The sequence below is a fragment of the Panthera pardus genome, unplaced genomic scaffold, assembly GCF_024362965.1.
Source record: "Panthera pardus isolate Hobbes unplaced genomic scaffold, ASM2436296v1 HiC_scaffold_13, whole genome shotgun sequence".
NCBI classification, from domain to species: domain Eukaryota; kingdom Metazoa; phylum Chordata; class Mammalia; order Carnivora; family Felidae; genus Panthera; species Panthera pardus.
This window is the reverse complement of record NW_026526688.1, coordinates 164718049-164737988: the sequence shown is the minus strand read 5'-3', so window position 1 is coordinate 164737988 and position 19940 is coordinate 164718049. Positions and strand designations below refer to the sequence as shown.

Here is a 19940-nt window from a genome sequence, read left to right as displayed (position 1 = left end):
ATTAGTATTGCTAACATGTCCGTACTACCCAAAGCAATCTACAGATTCAGTGCAATCCCTATCAAAAAACCAAGTGCATTTTCACAGAGCTAAAATAATCCTAAAATTTGTAGGGGACCACAAAAGACCTGGAATAGCCACAGCAATCTTGAGAAAGAAGAACTAGGCTGGAGGTATCTTGAAATCCCAGATTTCAAGATATACTACAAACCTATAGTAATCAAAACAGTATGGTTCTGGCACAAAAACAGACACATAGATCAATGGAACAAATTGGAGAGCCCAGAAATAAGCCCACATTGATATCATCAATTAATCTATGACAAAACAGGCAAGAATATACATTAAGAAAAAGTCTTCTCAATAAATGGTGTTGGGAAAATCAGATAGCTACATGCAAAAGAATGAAAACCACATTCTTAAACCACCTTCTTATACCATACATAAAAGTGAACTAAAAATGAATGAAAGACCTAAATGTGAGACCTTAAACCATAAAACTCCTAAAAGAAAACATAGGCAATAATCTCTTTGACATCAGCTTTAACAACATTTTTAAAAATATGTCTCAAAAGCAAAAGCAAAATTAAACTGTTGGGACTACACCAAAATAAAAATGTTTTGCATAGCAAAGGAAACTATCAACAAACCAAAGAGACAGCCTACAGAAGAGAGAAGATATTTGTAAATGATATATCCAATAAGGGACTAATATCCAAAATATATAAAGAAGTTATACAACTGAATGCCACCCCCCCCCCCCCGCAATAATTCAATTAAAGCATGGGCAGAGGACCTGAATACACATTTTTCCAAAGAAGACATACAGATATCCAACAGACACATGAAAAGATGATTGACATCACTAATCATTAGGGAAATGCAAATCAAAACTGCAATAAGATATCATCTTATACCTGTGAGAATGGCTAGTATAAAATGACAAGAAATAACAAGTGTTGGTGAGGATGTGGAGAAAAAGGAATCTTTGTGCACTCTTGGTGGGAATATAAATTCATGCAACCCCAGTAGAAAGCAGTATGGAGATTCCTCAAAAATTAAAAATAGAAATACCATATTATCCAGTAATTCCACTTTTGGGCAATTTCCTAAAGAAAATGAAAACACTAATTTGAAAAGAAAAATGAACCTCTATGTTTATTGCAGCATTATTTATAATAGCCAAAATATGGAAGCAACTCAAGTGTCTGTCAACAGATGAGTGGATAAAAAAGATGTGGTGCATATGTACAGTGGAAAACTCAGCCATAAAAAAGAATAAAGATCTTGTTATTTGTGACAACATGGATGGATCTAGAGGCAATTATGCTAAGTGAAATAAGTCAGACAGACAAGACCAATGCCATATGATTTCACTTATATGTGGAATCTAAAAAACAAAACAAATGAACAAACAAACGGACTTAAATACAGAGGACAAACTGGTGGTTACCAGAAGGGAGGTGGATGGGGGTGGATGGGCAAATAGGTGAAAGGGAAATTTTTAAAAATGATAATATAGTATTTTGCAAAGAATAACATCTGTTAACTCTCGTGAGTTTTTTTTTTTTTTGCCAGTGCCAAAGTTTTCTACACCTTGAGACAAAACCAAACGTATAAATGATAAATGTTTTAAAATGCATAGTATGTATCTAATTTGCTTATGAGAAGCCAAACCCCTGAATCCAAATTAAGAGACTAAACTCATACAAAAAAGATATCTTTCAATGTTTAATAATTGCATAAACTTAGTGCATTGACTCTTATCTTCTACAAAAAAAATTAAAAATATGATTGTGAACTAAGTGATTATAAATAATCCTGTTTTCATATGAAGAAGTTAGAAGAAATTCTCCTTTTGGAAATATAAGATTAAATTGCGTATTAACAGTATACTTTTTGTTTACTGCTTTCCAAAAAAAAAATAAATAAATAGGTTGCCATGATTATAAATAAACTTAGTGTAGAGACAAACATAAAAAGTTTTAAAATCTCTTAAAATTATCAAATGAAACTCATTTACCTCTTTCTCCTTTTTTAAAAATTCAAAACAACCACCTATTTATAGAAAAGGTAGAAGTACAAAACAACGATTTTTCTGAACCATTTCATAGGTTGCTAACCAGATGCCCTATCACTCTGGAACATGTTAGTGGGTATTTCTTACAAACAAGGACATTCTCCTACATAACCACAGTACAACCATCAAAACTAGAACATAGCTACCATCTAATTCTCAGAATTCGCTCAAGTTTTGCCAATAGTCTCAATAATACCCCTTACACCCAAAAAGTCTAATTTAGAATCAGATATTACACTTAGCTTTTGTTTTGTTTTGTTTTGTTTTGAGAGAGAACAATCAGGAGAGGGACAAACAGAGAGAAAATCTGACTGAACCACCCAGGTGCCCCAGTTTTTTCATGTTTCTTCGGTCTCCTTCAGTCTTCCTTTGACTTCCATGACTTTGACGCTTTGGGGAATTACAGACCAGTTATTCTGTGGGATGTTTAGCTGTGGTTTAGGATTAAATTTAGATATCTGTAGCAGAAATATCACAAGTGGGGTGCCTGGGTGGCTCAGTCGGTTAAGCATCAGACTCTTGATTTCCGCTCAGGTCAAGATCTCACAGTTTGCAGGATGGAGCCTGTGTCAGGCTCTGTGCTGACAGCATGGAGCCTGCTTGGGATTCTCTCTCTCCCTCTCGCTCTGCTCCTCTCCTGCTCCCTCCCTTTCTCTCTCTCTCAAAATAAATAAAAATAAACTTAAAAAAAAAAAAGAAATATCACAAAAGTGATACTATATTCTTCTCATGGGAATCCTATCAATGTATTTCTCTACTGGTACAATTACATCAATCACATGGTGTCTGCCACGCCTCCCTGCTAGAATATTACCCCCCTCCTCCCCATCTCATTTGTGTAATCAAGAAGCTTTTTGTGGTGAGGTATTGAAATTATGAAACTATCTCATCCCTTCAAATTTTCAGTTTATTCTTTTATTGACATGTGCATGAACTCTTGGTTTCCTATTTTATTGAATGGTTTATAATCTGTTACCACCATTTTTTATTTCATGCTAAATTGCCCCCCATTTGGTCAGTGGGAGCCAAGTCAGTCTGGTTTCAGTGTCTTTCTAACATGCACCCATCATTCTTTGAGCCCTTCCTTGCTTTCTGGAACAAGATGTTTTAGTCTCTTTTCTTGCTTCATCCTTGGAATCAATCATTTCTCCAAGAACCTTGGTTCCTTTTGGTAACAAATGGTATTTTAAACCTAGCTCTGGCTGTCCCTTAGAACTCACAGGGTGTGCTCATTGCTCTTAGGTTGTTGCTGTGCCCAGTCTCTTTCAGCAGACAGAGCTAGAGGGGAAAATGTATTTATATGGCATGTGCACTCGTGTATCCACATGTCCACACACATTACTTCTATATTTATCTAACTTTATATGTTGAAACATACATTTACACAAGTATCTCCAATTCCAATCCCATATCACAGGGTTCTAGATTTAGCTTTCTGCCTCTCTCTGTCTTTAACTCCTTTTTCCAATAGCAAGAATGTGGCTTATTCTTAATATGTGTAATTATTTGATCAGTCCTGCAGTCTACAAGGAGTGTCCCGGCCCCATGTCGTATGGATGCCATGCTCACATTGTGCAAGCTCTGATGCCCTGCCTCGGCTGCCCCACGCTTGGACCTTCATCCTACTCGAGCTCTGACCCTCAACCCACACCAACCCCACACATGCCCTCCTTTCCCCTACACCCCACAGGGCACCCCTCCACAGCTAGGTCTTGGGCACTGCACTGCCCCTCCTGGGACCAGAGAGCTTGCTTTTCTCTACCCATAAAACAGATTCAGGACTTGATCACTAAGGGGCAAGAAAAGGGAGGTCCAAACAAAGGTCTGAAATCTACAGGGGGCAATCAGGTTCTTCCTCTGTTCACTGGCTTCTCACTGAAACATACACAAAAGAGGAATAAAAGGACAAGATCTAGATCCTCCAACCTTCTCCCCTACCTGTCAGTCAGGAGGTTGTGAGTGTATGCATTGTGTGTGTCCGTTTTATGCTCCAGCAGCCAGACCACCACCGAACCTCTGTGTTCACTGCTTCCTACCCGACCTGACCAATTTCCCGGCCACAGGGCAGAACATTCAGCACTCCATGAAGGGGGGAAAGGCCAAATTGGGTAATTTATTACATTTTTCCTTTGTCTTTGAGAAATGTGAGTGGAGAAACAACAAACTTTTTAAAAAGAAAAGCCTGCTTTTAAAAATTAAAAAAGCAATAAGCAATTTAAAGAAATTTTGTTTTAATTACAAATTTGTTCTAATAAAAATTACAGTAGTTATCCCATGAGTTTTGCTTACTTCCATTAGGGGGAATAAATAATTTTTCTGGAACGAAGATATTTTTCAACTGTTGGGAAAACTCTCTTCAGGGAAGAAAGGGAGAGAGTTGCCTGCCTCCAAATGATTGGAGAATATTATTAGTTAGGAATATTTATCCCTTATCTAGGGAGCATTTTTCTTTCTCTTACTGATATTGAGCTGATAGAGGTAAAGTCAAAACAATCCAGACGAAAGGGTCAGTGCAATCAGGAGGGAGTCGAGCAGGCAAGCTGAGGTGGTCACAGGATGATGCAGTCTGCTGACCTTGGCACATAAATCAGCTCTCACAGGTCCTTCCAAGGGTCCACTTGACTTTCTCACCAAGGACACCTTCGGAAAGGCTCACCTCTATTTTAATTTCAGAGTGGGAAGCTCATCTTTATTCTTTTTTTTTTTTTTAATGATTATTTATTTTGAGAGAGACAAAGTGTCAGCGGGGGGAGGGGCAGAGAGAGAGGGAGACACAGAATTTGAAGCAGGCTCCAGGCTCTGAGCTGTCAGCACAGAGCCTGATGTGGGGCTCAAACTCATGAACCGTGAGATCATGACCTGAGTGGAAGGTGGCTCTTAACCAACTGAGCCACCCAGGTGCCCCTCAGCTTTATTCTTATGCAGAAGAAGGCAGAATAAAAATCACCACAAGCCAGGTTGAGGACCATAGTTACCAAGTCTAGAATTTACATTAACACACACACACACACACACACACACACACACACACACACATCAGAAGAGAGGGAGCTAGTCTCTAAAATTTGCCCTAACTCTTCTACACAATGACACTGGGCTTCAGTCATTCTTGGCTTACTTCTTCTACCTGCCCCCTTGCCCTGAACTGGTCACCTGGAGAGAGCAGCTGGGTGTGAGAGCTTTGTGGGGCCTCCGCAGGGCTATTTTTAACCTGGTATTTTCTGCTTATAGCCTTTCCACTGGGGCAGCCCCAGGGCTGGGCGATTCACTCCAGCTGGGAAATCTGAGAAGTCAGCTCAGGCCTGTGTGGCAAAGGAGGTATTTTTAGCTGAGACTTGGGGAAGTCAGGATTGTCATCTACTTTTGACCTCAGGGAAGGAGACACAAAAGAGCCACGCAAGAGGAGGGATTCCGACTCTGAGGTTCCTTAGCAACAGCCACCACGGAGCTTATTGTTGGAAGAAGATTCCGTGTCTACTCTGGTGGGGGTTGGGCAGGCCGGCCTGGGGGCCTTCCCAGCAATAGTGCTGCACCCTCCCCACGGAAGCCAGGCCTGGGAAGTCCTCCTGCAGGCAGAGTATTCCCAGGGGCTCTCCCAGTGCCCACCTACTCACCTCTGCAGCCCACCTGCCATATCTGCATCACCTGGAGCTTGTTAGCAATGCAAATCCCGGGGCCCCACCCCAGACCTACTACATTGGAAATTGTGGCAGTGGGACCCAGCGACCTAGGTTATATCAGGCCCTCTGGGTGATTCCCATGCTGTTGAGAAGCAGTGGTCCAATCACATTCATTAACATTCAGAGATAAAAGATCATAAGAGTAAACCTTTAGGGGCGCCTGGGTGCCAGGGTCGGTTAAGCGCCACCTTCCGCTCAGGTCATCATCTCTCAGTCCATGAGTTTGAGCCCCGCATCAGGCTCTGTGCTGACAGCTCGGAGCCTGGAGCCTGTTTCAGATTCTGTGTCTCCCTCTCTCTGACCCTCCCCCATTCATGCTCTCTCTCTGTCTCAAAAATAAATAAACGTTAAAAAAATAAAAATAAAAAAATAAAGAGTAAACCTTTACCCATACCAAATCCACATGGCAGTACATTTTTGCAAACTAAGAGACATTAATTCTTTGTACATTTTTAGATGTAGGAAAACATTGAGCGAATGGTAGAGAGAGCTAGTAACTTTTTTTGAACACCTTTTTTCCTCCTGTGTACTGTATACCCTAATGTGAAAAACCTCTCTCCGCTGTTCATTCTCAAGGACAATGACAAGACATCAACTGAGTTTTGCCATCAAGGGCTGCAACCGAGTCAGAGTCAGAAACAGACCCCACTGCTCGGGGAGAATGGCCATGACGCATGCCAACCCTAAGAATGAATGACTGTGCATAGGTACCCTAGACTGGGCCGCGACGAAGCCAAGCATTCTAATTGTGTAAGGTGATGTAGCTGTTCTCAAAGCGGTCTTAGAAAGGATGTTACCGTTAGACTACTAGTAAGGAATTCGTTTCCTATGGCTGCTGTAACAAACTACCACAGTGGCTTACAACACAAACTTATTTCCCTATGAATCTGGAGGTCAGATGTCTGCAATCAGTTTCACTGGACCAAAGTCAAGGTGTTATCAGAGCCACTTCCTATGGAAGGCTCTCGGGGGAGAATCTGTTTCCTTGCCTTTTTCAGCTTTTAGCGGCTCCCTGTCTGGAGGGCATGGCTGGTAGGCCTTCCTGCATCTTTAAAGCACCTGTCTCCAATCTCCACATCCACCATCTCATTGCTTCCTCTTCTGATGGACCCTCCTGTCCAAGAACTTGTTGATTACAGCAGGTCCTCCCAAATAATCCAGGATAATCTCCCCATCTCAGAATCTTAACGAATCACATCTGCAAAGTCCCTGTTGCCATATAAGGTGGTATTCACAGATCCCAGGGATTAAGACGTGGATGGGGGGGGCACTATTCAACCTATCATACTCCATATGGTTCTATACTATCCAAACACTAGCCCCTAGCCACATGTGGTTATTGAGCATTTGAAATGTGACCCATCTGAATTGGGATGTGCTGTAAGAGTATTGAAATTTGAAGGCTTGTTATAAACAAAAAGTAATATAGGGGCGCCTGGTTGGCCCAGTCGGTTGAGCATCTGACTCTCGGTGTTGGCTCCGGTCATGATCCCAGAGGTGTGGGATCAAGCCTGGCATCAGGCTCTGGACAGAACTTGGAGCATGCTTAAGATTCTCTCTCTCTCTCTTCCCCTGCCCCGCTCAAAAAAAAAAAAAAAAGGAATAGATTTCATTAATAATTTTTATATTGATTCCATGTTAAAATTATAAAATTCCAGATACAGTGAGTTAAATAAAATACACTATTAAAATTAATCTGTTTCTTTTTGCTTTTTCAAATGTAGCTACTAGACGGTTTTAAATTACACATGTGGCCGACATTGTATTTCTAAGGGATAGTGCTGCTATAGACCACAAAGGAAGCAAGGTAGTGGTAAATTGCAATTGCTTTATTTTTGTCACACTCATACTTAGAAGGGAGCCCAGATGTAGAGAGCAACATTTCTTCTTTCAACCTTCTCTAGGAAGAGCAACTGAACACTGAATTGAGATTTCAAATCAAGACGGATATCATCTAGGGACATGCACAACAGTAACTAAAAAACAGTAACTGAAATATATATATATCTCTAGCAACTTGTGTTCTTACAAAGCACCTCCACAAAGCATTATTTCACTGAATCCTCCATCATAATCCTGTAAGAGGGACCTTGTTCCCATTTTTCAGAGAAAGAAACTGAGCCTAAGGAAAATGTACTTGCTGGAGGCACAACCAGCTCCTAAGTGACGAGCAAGAGTCTGACCCAGGTCTACAAGCATGAGCACCCAGGGCTGCCCTGAGCCTATTTCCGGGCTGGGGTTGAACAGTTTAATCAGGTTCACTCTACTTCCTGAGTTATTTTACAAGCAAGCTTCCTAACTTTCAGAGATCCAACAATTCTTCCTTTTTCCAAAATAAAAAAATTTATTCCTTTTTGCTACTCTGAACACTTTATTATTATTATTATTATTATTTCTTAACTGAATACAGAAGGGTGCATGTCCTACCTAGCTATTTAAGGAAGATGATTTTTCTCCTGTGTCAAACTGCTCCTCAGCTACACCCAGAGGCATACCTGGCTCCCAACTGGATCCCGGGTCATCTGCTGGAAGACCCCAACACCCATGACTGTCTCGCCCCACTTTCCACCACCCGCAAGCCACATGCATTGGTGAAATGCTCAGCTCTGACTTCTGGCCAGAAAAGATATCCCAGACAGATTGGAACTCTGGTGATCAGATTTCCCCTGATCAGTCTTCCTTGGGGTTGAACAGGCAATTCTGCACTTTGGCAGATGGTCACCATAAGAAGAATCAGCAAAAAGAGCCACAAAGAGGGAAGCAGACGTTAAGGTCTGCTAGGATGCTTCTTCCCCAGACAGCACTTCTCAAAGGTTGGAAAGAGAGGAAGGAAAGAAAAAAAAAAAAATGGTACAATGTGCTGCTCGTTTTCTCTGCCACATTAACACTTGAGCTTTTAGACCGAGAAAGCTTGGAGAGCGTCTAGTCCAACTACCTCATTTTACACATGAGGACACCAGGATCAGATTAAGTGACTTCTGTAAAGTCTCAGAGCAACTTAGTATCAGATGAAGACTAGAACGCCCATTTGCAATTTCCTGTTTTTGTTCAACTTGGACCAAAATCGTTCTGAATGATCACAGAGAAATACATGAAGTAAACTCAGGGAGCATCCTGCTTTCAGGATGAGGCTCTGAAATGGGCACACAAAGGTGAAAATCGTGTGCAGTCAAAATAATCCTTGAAAGTCCTTAGGAGAAGTGCCACACTGGAGACCAATATAACTTCCGTAAACAAATTCCACGTGGTCAGTTTTTCCAGAGATGGAACAAGCTCGTCAGTTTAGCACCAGATTAATGAACTGGCTTGAGGTCAGAGGACAAGAAGGCACAGAATCACATGTAGACCTGCAACATGAACACATAGAAAGGCACCAGTGTCCTGACGCTAACAGTAGACCCCCTTCTCGTATCTCGGGTTCTCATTCCGGGGCACCAGGTAGAATGACCAGCAATGCGATCCATACTACTTAAACAGCTAGCTCTCTTCCCTGCACTCTTGATAAAGTGGCCATTGCTTAGGTGAAAACTAAAGCTCCCGAGGCACATGAGTCTTTGTGTTCTGTTCACTGGTGTATCCCAATGCCTAGTACTGTGCCTGGCATACAAGTGTTTGTCGAGCAAATGGATGGATCTACTGGACAGCCTTCTGTCCAGGCTGTGTGGCTGGATTCTCATAAGCTGAAGCAATTTGGGTCTAGCACAAGACTCTTAACCTCTCAGGGTATTATAGCCAGAAAAATTCATGTGGAACTGTTCACAGAGATTTTTCACCACCCGTGGGGGTCAGGGACCCCCCACTCAAGATTTCCTGGTGCTACTGTGACACTTTGGCAGAATGACCTTCGTGGCTTGGGAGATGCACTTTCATAGCTGCACAAAGACCTTTCTTTAAAAGTCTCCCAACTGCTGGAAATAAAAGGTGCCCTTCAGCCAAAAGGCTCCCAGCGGTGCCAGGCTAAGCACAGCTAGTGGCACCAAAACGTTCTTCACCACCCACCCCAATATTTTCTGCCCACTCTTAAGCCAGACCTTTGGCTGCCTGGCCTTTCTCCACAGATGTCCTCCCGAGCTGCTGACAGAGTTTCAACACCGATATTGAATGGCAAGACGGATCACCTACAGGACCACCCTGGATCCCCAGCCAGCCCATTGAGCACTGAAACGTCGCCTGTCACCACCAGCTCTGATGGCTTGGATGTGTAGAAACGTACTGCAGGAGAATATTCAAACAGCTGCTGTAAGGTGAGCTAATGGAGGCAACTGCCAGCAGGCTGAGAGGAAAACATAATTTAGCAGAGCTCAGAGCTGAGCAAACACCCCTGCAGAAAGGCTCAAGGATGAGGCGGGCAGACAAGCTGGTGCTCTCGGACCACAGTGGCTCCACCTGAGCCAAGAGATAATAGAGGCTAGGGACAGGGCTGGGAAGAGTGACAGGCTCAGGAAGAGGCTGTGGACAGCACACATAACCTCCCAACCCGTGTGGTGATTCTTTGTAAGAATAACAAACGCTGTGGACTGTGTTTGGAACAAAGCAGATCCAGCAAAGTCCAGAAACAAAATCAACCTCTAAGGAGTTGGGAAGCCAGGCAGGGAAAAGACTGTCTATCTATGCTTCTGTGCTGGCTAGAATAGTGTCCCCCAAAACTCACGTCCACTGGAAACTCAGAATGTGACCTTACTTAGAAATAGGGTCTTTACACCATAGGTTAGCTAATTTGGATTTAAATAATTAAAAAGAATATGAGAAAAGAAAGAAAGAAAGAAAGAAAGAAAGAAAGAAAGAAAGAAAGAAAGAAAAAGAAAGAAAGAAACAAGGTCCATCTTTGCAATTAGTTAGGGTGAGGTCATACTGGATTAGGGTTAGCCCTTAATCAAATATAACCAGTATTTTTATAATAAGAGAAAAGATGGCACAAGAACAGACTCTCAGATCAATGGAACAGAATAAAGAACCCAGAAATTGACCCACAACATATGGCCAACTAATCTTTGACAAAGCAGGAAAGAATATCCAATGGAATAAAGACAGTCTCTTCAGCAAGTGGTGCCGGGAAAACTGGACAGCGACATGCAGAAGAATGAACCCAGACCACTTTCTTACACCATACACAATAACAAACTCAAAATGGATGAAAGACCTCAAAGTAAGACAGGAAGCCATCAAAATCCTCGAGGATACAGCAGGCACAAACCTCTTTGATCTTGGCTGCAGCAACTTCTTACTCAACACGTCTCCGGAGGCAAGGGAAACAAAAGCAAAAATGAACTATTAGGACTTCATCATAATAAAAATCTTCTGCACAACAAAGGAAACAATCAGCAAAACTAAAAGGCAACTGAAAGAATTGGAGAAGATATTTGCAAATGACATATTAGATGAAGGGTTAGTGTCCAAAATCTATAAAGAACTTATCAAACTCAACACCCAAAAACCAAATAATCCAGTGAAGAAATGGACAAAAGACATGAATAGACACTTCTCCAGAGAAGACATCCAGATGGCCAACCGACACATGAAAAAGTGGTCAACATCACTCATCATCAGGGAAATGCAAATCAAAACCACAATGAGATACCACCTTACACCTGTCAGAATGGCTCACATTAACAACTCAGGCAAAAACAGATGTTGGCAAGGATGCAGATAAAGAGGATCTCTTTTGCATTGTTGGTGGGAATGCAAGCTGGTGCAGCCACTCTGGAAAACCGTATGGAGGTTCCTCAAAAAACTAAAAATAGAACTACCCTATGACCCAGCAATTGCACTACTAGGCATTTATCCAAGGGATACAGGTGTGCTGTTTCGAAGGGGCACATGCACCCCCATGTTTATAGCAGCACTATCGACAATAGCCAAAGTATGGAAAGAGCGCAAATGTCCATTGATGGATGAATGGATAAAGAAGATGTGGTATCTATCTATCTATCTATCTATCTATCTACCTACACATATATACACACAATGGAGTATTACTCGGCAATCAAAAAGAATGAAATCTTGCCATTTGCGACTACGTGGATGGAACTGGAGGGTATTATGCTAAGCAACATTAGTCAGAGAAAGACAAAAAGCATATGACTTCTCTCATATGAGGACTTTAAGAGACAAAACAGATGAACATAAGGGAAGGGAAACAAAAATAATATAAAAACAGGGAGGGGGCCAAAACATAAGAGACTCTTAAATATGGAGAACAAACAGAGGGTTACTAGAGGGGTTGTGGGAGGGGGGATGGGCTAAATGGGTAAGGGGCATTAAGGAATCTACTCCTGAAATCATTGTTGCACTATATGCTAACTAATTTGTATGTAAATTAAAAAAAAAAAAAAAGAGGAAAGAACATGGAGACACAGGGAAGAAGGACTGTGGAGGCAGAGCCTGGGGTGATACAGCTATGAGCCAAGGATTGCCAACAGCCACCAGAAGCTAGGATGAGGGGAGGAAGGATTCTTCCCTAGAACCTTCAAGGGACATGGCCCTGCTGACATCTTGATTTTGGAACAGTGAGCGAATACATTTCTATTGTGTTAAGCCACCCAGTTTGTGGTTATTTGTTACAGAGCCCTTGGAAACCAACTCAGCATCTATCTGTCCTAGCTAGTTCCAAATACACCTCTGTACAGTCGTTCATTCACAAATAATTAATAAGTACCCACTATGTACCAGGCGCTCTTCTAGCAATGAATGCAAACACAGAAAAATCTCTGCCTTCTCAGCGTAGGAGCTTCTCAGTGTAGGAGGACACAGAAAATAATCAGAATAAAGAAGTAAAATATGGTCTGTCAAAGGGTAGTGAGTTCAGGAAGGGGTCCTACAGAATAAGGCGGAGGTATTAGTTTCAAATCTAAATAAATCGAACACTCCCAGTAAATTTCGATGCAAACATTGAACCTAGTATTCTAGAACTGTCATTCGTGTAAAAAAAATGGTACAACATGGGAGGGCATAAGGGAGAGAGAAGAGCGTTGCTCTATTATGTCAGAGTTTCTGCTCTAAAACTAGGAAAACCATCAGCCATAAGGCTCATTGTGAAGGAAAAAGAATACATTAGCAAAAACCATCAAGGCTGAGAGGGGATGCCCAAGGACTTTGTGGCTAATTCACACTTGTTGGTTGATTTATAAAGGAGTCTAGCCATTTACCATTCAACAAGTGCCCCGTGTCAAAGACCTCAACAAAACAGAAGTGATTTAGCTATACAAAACCACTCTTTGGGAAGAAAAGAAGCAAAAGGAGGCAACTGAACAGAAAAACTGTATCATCCAAGAGCCTCATTAAATTATCACTCAAGTAAAAGAAAGCTCAAGAGAACATTCCACATTGAAGATGTTCTATCAACATAATACGGTAGCCACTAGTCACGTGGGATTAGTGAACACTTGAAAAATGTCTGGTGAGACTGAAGAATGGAATTTTTCATTTGATTTAATTTTGATGAATTTAAATAATGACACTAATTAAATAACAATGTGTGACCAGCAGCTACTCTATTGGAGAGCACGGCTTTAGAATCACAGAAGCCTGGCTGTGCAGAAAAGCCTGGCAGACTCATTGGATCTGAGATGGGACCAGCTCTGTAAGTAAAAACAGGTTAGGGAGACTTCATAGAATGTACAACTATCATGGATAGTCTTTCCGGGACATGTTTATTTCCTTAATCCTCACAGCGTTCTTATAAATCGCCAACAGTATCATCTCCATTTGCTGGATCCAGGTCGAACACCAAGGTTCAACAGGAGTATCTGACTTGCCCAGGGCTTTGTAGCTTTCAAGGGGTAAAGCCAGAGACTTGAACTTAGCTTAGACACCAAAACCCATACGCTACTCTCCGAGGCACCCCAGCTAACAGCGCCTTTCACTCTTGGAATTTTTTTTCCATCCCTACCCTCAATGAACAGTCTCAAACACAAAAGCATGTATGTGTGTGCACTTTGCATGTCCGGGTAGATTTTGTGGAACAGGTTAAGTCTGGAGGTTGCTTGAGCGCTTCCTGCGGATCGAGTGTTCTGTACTGGTCAGTATTCCTTTAGCCAAGCAGCCCCATTTTCCGCTTGGCCAGGCAAAGTGGAATGCCTAAGACAGTGATGGGGCAAACGGGATGCATGGGTGCAATTCTCCTCATGTTCTCCGGGTTATGCCAAAAAATTAACGTTTTGCAGCATCTTTAGTTTCAACACCGCCAGCTAAAGTGTGTGTTCTTGGATAATGATCCCGCCTTCGTCAGTACATCCTGAACTTGGCTCCCTTTCTGGTAGCAGTCGGGCATTCCTTCGCAGAGTTCTGTTTCCACCAGCAAACCACTCTACAAAGACAAAAACCTAAAAACTACAAATGTGTACCCAGAAGCCGTCGGAGGCTTAGCCAAGAATTGGTCTTTGCCGCGCATTGTTCTCAGAGGTTCCCCACGGGAGGAAAGCTCCACTTTCTGAACTGCGAGGACAGCTTCCCGGTGAATGCCCAGCCCGGCTGCATTCCTGTCGGGCTCGCAGCTCCGAGCGCCAGGGGCTCGGTCTGGGATTGACCAGCAGTGCTAAAAACGCCTACACCCCTATCCACCAGCCCCAAGCTGGTGGCACCGGGGGTGGGGCGCCCGCCACGGGAGCTGGGGCAGAGTCCCCACAGGATCCGACACGACACCACCCTCCTCCCGCCCGCCTAGCCCTCGGTCCCCGCTCGCACAGAGCGGTCACTGGTCCCCGACTCCGTGCAGCCGGCACCGCGTGGCAGTGAGCGGATTCTGAGACCCTCCTGACCCCGAAAAAGAAGGGCGGTCGCAAATCAGACCCTGTTCCTGGGGGCTCAGGCCACTGCGAGCCGTCTGTGACGCCCTTCCCTCCCTTCCGTCTCCCGAAGTAGGGGCAGCGCGGTCCCTTCCCAAGACAGGATCGGAGCCCGCCAAACCCAGAGCAGCTCCGAGCCTGCGCCCCCCGGAGGCCGGCGCCGGGTGTGTCCAGGCGGACTTGCGCCAGAGACAGTCGGCGCGCAGGGGACGCGGGAGGTCGCGGCACGCTGCGAGCGGGGCAACGCTCAGAATGGGCCGGCTGTCCGCGGGGGGAGCGAGCGCGAGCCCCGGCTCTGCGAAGGACGGAGACCGAGGGGCGCGCAGTCGGAAAGCAGGCTTACGTCTGGGGCCGGCCGGGCTGCTGCGCAGTGCTCCCGGGGCCGGGGCGTCCCGGGCTTCCGCCGCGTCCCGGGCGTCCGCGGCGCTGGCGCTGAGGGGAAGCCGGGGATCCCCGAGGGGCTCGTGCGGACGGCTCCTGCTGCCGCCTCCCCCGGCGGCCGCGCGCCGCCCAGTCCACTTGCCGCGTGCAGGGCGCCCGGCCGAGGAGGGACTCTGCGGGAGACGTGCCGACGCCCCTGCCGAGGAGAGCGGGGTCTCCGGACCGACCCGACTCGGACGTTGAAGGAAAGTCTGCTCATGACTTTGCGAGGGTCGCGGACGCTGAGCGACCCGTGGAGGAGCGTGCGCCCCGAGGACTGGTTGCTGGGAGCTCAACGCCGCCGGGCAAGCCGGAGCTCACCGACGGCGGGGGAGGAAGGTGGCACCGAGGGGAGGAGGACGCAGGGAAAGGAGGGGTCGACCCCGAATTCATCTGCACTGAGAGGTCATCCGACCTGTTTGCGGGCAAGCGCAATTCGTGGATCTTACCTGCTCCGGGGCTCCGGCTGGGCGGTAGCGCTCTTCCCGAGCCAGGGCTGGGGACTGTTTCCTGGAGCACATGACTCGCTTTTTCCTCTGCCCACTCTTAACCTGGTCGCTTTTCTTTCCCCGTCGTGCCCCTTTGGGGGTGGGGGGGAGCGTACTACGGACGACTTGCTCCTCACTCAGGAAGAGACAAGTTGAACTTCAGGGGACAGGGGCCCCACATTTTGTCTGCTCCACAGATCCCACCCGCGGACCACTCCCTCCCTTCACTGCCGTCTCTGGGTCCCACCCATACGAGCCCTTAAGGACAGATCCTCCGCAACCCCACCTCTTTTGCGTTCAAAGAAGTTACTCTTCAGGGGCAGAGGGGGAAGCCAAGCAGACTGCTGGCTCCCCACCCCCCGGACTTACACCCCGCGAGGACGGCAAGAAAAGAAGACCTGAAATTTTGGGCCCTGGGAGACAGAACAGTTGGGAGCAAGAGTTACTTCTCGGCGCCCCAAAATCTCCTTATCACATCCTACACCATTTTCTTTTAGCCAGAGCTTAGCCAAGTAAAAATCGAAATAACTGCGAGCACTGGCAATAAAAGGCCAACTTTGTTTTCTCAAAAAAAGATTTGACGTTTTGAAGGCGAGCATTATTTGCATTTGACAAATAGAAACTTGCCTTCTGTTACATATTTGGTGAAGAAACTGCTTTTGCAAAACTGCCTGAGACTTTGCTGAGCTTTGCAGGCATGTGGGGGAACCTCAGGCTGCTTCCCTAATAAGCCCAGGTGGCAATTTCCTAGGGTGGGATCCACAGGCTGCCCCCGAGGGGTCCGGGTCCGGCAACCCTGCTTTTCTGTAATTCGCTATCATCCGCTCTCCTGCAGACAACAAGGGGGGCGCTGCCGGTATTTACAAGGGTAAAGATTCCTTTCTCATTTGAAGGCCAAGACAGTTGTCATCTGTCCGGGGTGTGGGGGGCAGGGAGACTACATTGCATTTTTTTCTGAAAAATGAGTTTTTATCCGACTTCGGTCAAGATCTTAATGGAAATTTCAAAAATGATTCATGAGGTCATGGAATACACCCATCTCCATTTTTCTGGTGGAGGCCGTGCATAGTCAACAAAGTATGCACCAGGCACCTGTTCCTTGAATAATATTGCTGAGGGAAACTGTCTACCTTTGTACAACTGGGGGGAAATCTGTATTTTGTTTCTGAAATGAAATGAAACAGTAAAAAAATATATAGTAAAATAGTTGAAACGCTGATTTCATCAGTGTTCCAAACATCAGATTTGAAATCCAGTATCTGACAAGTTTATCATCATTCAAAAAATTAAGCTCTTAGTATCTGAGGCAAGCTTTGTGCTAAGCACTGTACACGGATTCTCTCTTTTGGGTCTATCAACCCCTTTATGAAGTAGGTACTCTTACTGTTTATTTTAGAGATGAGGAAGATTTCGGGAGCTGAAGTGGCCGGTCTGAGGTTACACGGCTAGACAAGTGCTGAGCTGGGATGCCCCGGAAGCCTTGTAACTTCAGGACTGTGTTCTTATTGAAATACTGCCTCATCAGAAGTTATTACTGCAGGGACACCAGTCTGAAAACGAAGAGCCTAGGGGATTCTTCAGCCGCCTCTACCTTGAGCAAATCACGTGGCCTTCCCGAGCCACAGTTAACTCCGTTTGCAAAAGGAGGGTTGGATTCAGTCCTCAAGGGTTCTACAGGCATTCCGAAGGCTGGTATGGATTTGTGTCCCCTCCTTTCTCTTCCACTTTCTGCCCTCTGGTGGAGGTGCTGCAGGAACCGTGAAAGCAAAGTAGATAAATCAGTGGATTGGAGATAGCTGGTGTGGACGGGTGTCCCTCTCTCTTCCACACCAGCTGTGTTCTGAGAACTAACACTGCTTGCATTGCTGGTGTCAGATAAGAATTCCTTAAACTTCTTTCCAGAAAAAAAAAAAAAACCAAAATCCAACCAGTTCTGGTTACCAATGGTACCAGAGTGAATACTTGAGGTACTGGTGGCATGACAGGAAACATCTATTTTTATATACTTTGTACGAAGGGTTTATAATGTAAGAAATCACAAAAATGTGAGAAGCCTCATAACATCTGAAGTACTTCGAATATGCAGAGGGCCCACAGTAATCTTCAATGACCTGAGTTATTCGTTTTTACAAATTTGCCACATTTGCTTTTCAACTTAAAATAACAAGCGCCGGCTAGTCTCTTAAAATGCTTTAATTTTACAAGAGAAACATTTCTAGCCTTTCGAAATTTTTATTGTCTAGCACTTCCAGTGTATGTTCAACTAGTTAGATCATTTAAAAGAAATAAGACAAACCTTAAAGAGGTTGATGGGAAAAATCAACTTCTTAAACATACTGAATGTATCTCTGCAAAGGATAATTTTACAGATGAAACTTTGGTCACATATATGACAGACCTCCTTAGTGCTTAGTACTACAAATGAAGGCAATTTGAGAACAAGAAAAAGATATTTTAAAGCTGCAGCCAGCCTCCGAGGATGGTAATAGGCAAGCAGTGGCTAAGACAGATACGCTACCCCCACGACCTATCTGTTTAGCTATTCATTCAACTAATACTCATTTAGGATTTGCTAGCCACCAGGTGAACAAAATAAGGGCTCCTGCCCTCAGAGAACTGTCAGTCTAGTAGAAGAGATGCATTAAACACACACAAAGATATGCTATGTAAAAATACTTGAAAATAATGTGAGGCTGGCTTTAGGGGGTTTAGAACGTGGCAGTTTTAGCTGAGATCTAAAGATGCAAAGATTTTTTTACAATGTTAAAGAGCAAGAAATAGGTGGACTGGAAATTTACCTGTTGCAGGGGAGAGTTTAATTAAAAAGACAAAGTCAACATACCCTTATTAGCACACTGAAATATTGTGCATATGTTAAGAGTAGCATGGGTAGACCTGCTTTGTTGTACATATTATTACTAGTGTATCAGTCCCCTCCTCTACTGTATCAGAGCAGTCATTCGGGGAAAAGGAATAAGAAATGGTCCAGAAAAATTTCCAAAGGAATTTTTATTTTTAGCGCCCTTGCCCACCTAGTGCTGTTTCCTCACCAACAGGGCCCCTTCCTGCAATTTGTCCAAACGCCCCTACCTTTGGCCAGCATTCTGCCTGGTCTTCAGAGGGATAGTGCCCACCTCATTGACAGTGACCACATGAGCAAAAGCTGAGGTGCCTCAGTTCACGACAGATTTTTCCCCCTCTGATTTGTGAATCCATTTGTAACAGAGGTCTTGAAGTTATGAGATTAAGTCACACTTACCTATATTATTATAGCTTAGATTTTTTTTAAAGTTTTTTTTTTTTTTTAATGTTTACTTATTTTTGAGAGAGAGCGTGAGCCGGAGAAGAACAGAGACAGAGGGAGACACAGAACCCAAAGCAGGCTCCAGGCTCTGAGCTGTGAGCACAGAGCCCAATGCAGGGCTCGAACCCATGAGCTGTGAGATCATGACCTGAGCTGAAGTTGGACACTTAACCGACTGAGCCACCCAGGTGAGTGGCTAAGATTTTCTAAGCACTATGTGACCAAGTACTTCACAAAGTGACATATTTATTTTGTTTTTGATCCTTGAAACAAACCTACTTTCCTTTGCTGTAAAAGGAGAATGCATAGGCTGTCATGGCAATTTTTAAAACGTAAACTGCTTTAAAATAGTTGCAGACATACAATAATAGCTAATGCTTATTGTCACTATTTTACAAAAGGAAATTGAGGCTTACAGAAGTTAAATAATAAGTGTTGCGGTGTGAATAGCATCCCTCCCAAAACCAATGTCCATTTGGAGCCTGAGAATGTCACCTTCCACATTTGGAAATAGGGTCCTTTGAGATGTAATTAATTAAAATGAGATTATACCGGCTGAGTGGACCTTAAATATACAGAGGAGACAGAAAAGGACACAGACCCAGAGAAGAAGGTCATGCGAAGACGCAGATGAGACTGGAGTGATTAAGTCCACAAGCCAAGGACTGACGCCCACAACCAGAAGCTGAGAGAGGGGCATGGAATAGTTTTCGGTCTCCAGAACCAGCCAATCAATCCCACTGTCACTTTGATTTTGGACTTCTGGACTCCTGAACTGTGAGAGAATAAATTTCTGTCATTTCAAGCTACTCCGTTTGTGGCCATTTGCTATGGCAGGCCCAGAAAACTAATGCCAGCATCTACTCTGTGGCGAGGCGTGCCCTCTGAGGTTACAGCGGCAAACAAAACTGCACTCCTGCCCTCATGGAGCTTATGTTCTAGTGAAGCAGGTGAGACAACAAACAAATCCATGATACAATGACAGGTACTGTTTGGTGCTAGGAGGAAAAAATATTGTAAGGTAGAGGATGGCCAGATGATGGTGAAAAGGGAATGTCTCTCTGAAAGTGTTTTAACTCAAATGAATCTGGACTGTGGAATTGCAGGCTGTATGTGGGTAACTCTTCACAGTTCTACATAAATACATGTCCCACATTAACTGAAATCGAAGCTTAGAAATGAGAG

The 19940-nt window shown here is 44.2% G+C and overlaps 1 protein-coding gene across 8 annotated transcripts in view; it reads right to left on the bottom strand.

Annotated features, from left to right (window-relative positions):
- Positions 1-16183, bottom strand: part of CORIN (corin, serine peptidase) — a 256694-nt gene extending 240511 nt beyond the window's left edge. For 2 of the 8 annotated variants that reach the window (XM_019412728.2, XM_053901606.1), the window contains exon 1: positions 14887-15371. In XM_019412728.2, the coding sequence (XP_019268273.2) occupies positions 14887-15183 (297 nt within the window). In that variant the 5' untranslated portion in view covers positions 15184-15371. Of the gene's footprint in view, positions 1-14886; positions 15372-15412 lie in introns of those variants that run through there. The other 6 variants (XM_019412753.2, XM_019412758.2, XM_019412737.2 and 3 more) reach the window with 6 other exon arrangements.
- Positions 16184-19940: the final 3757 nt, after the last annotated feature.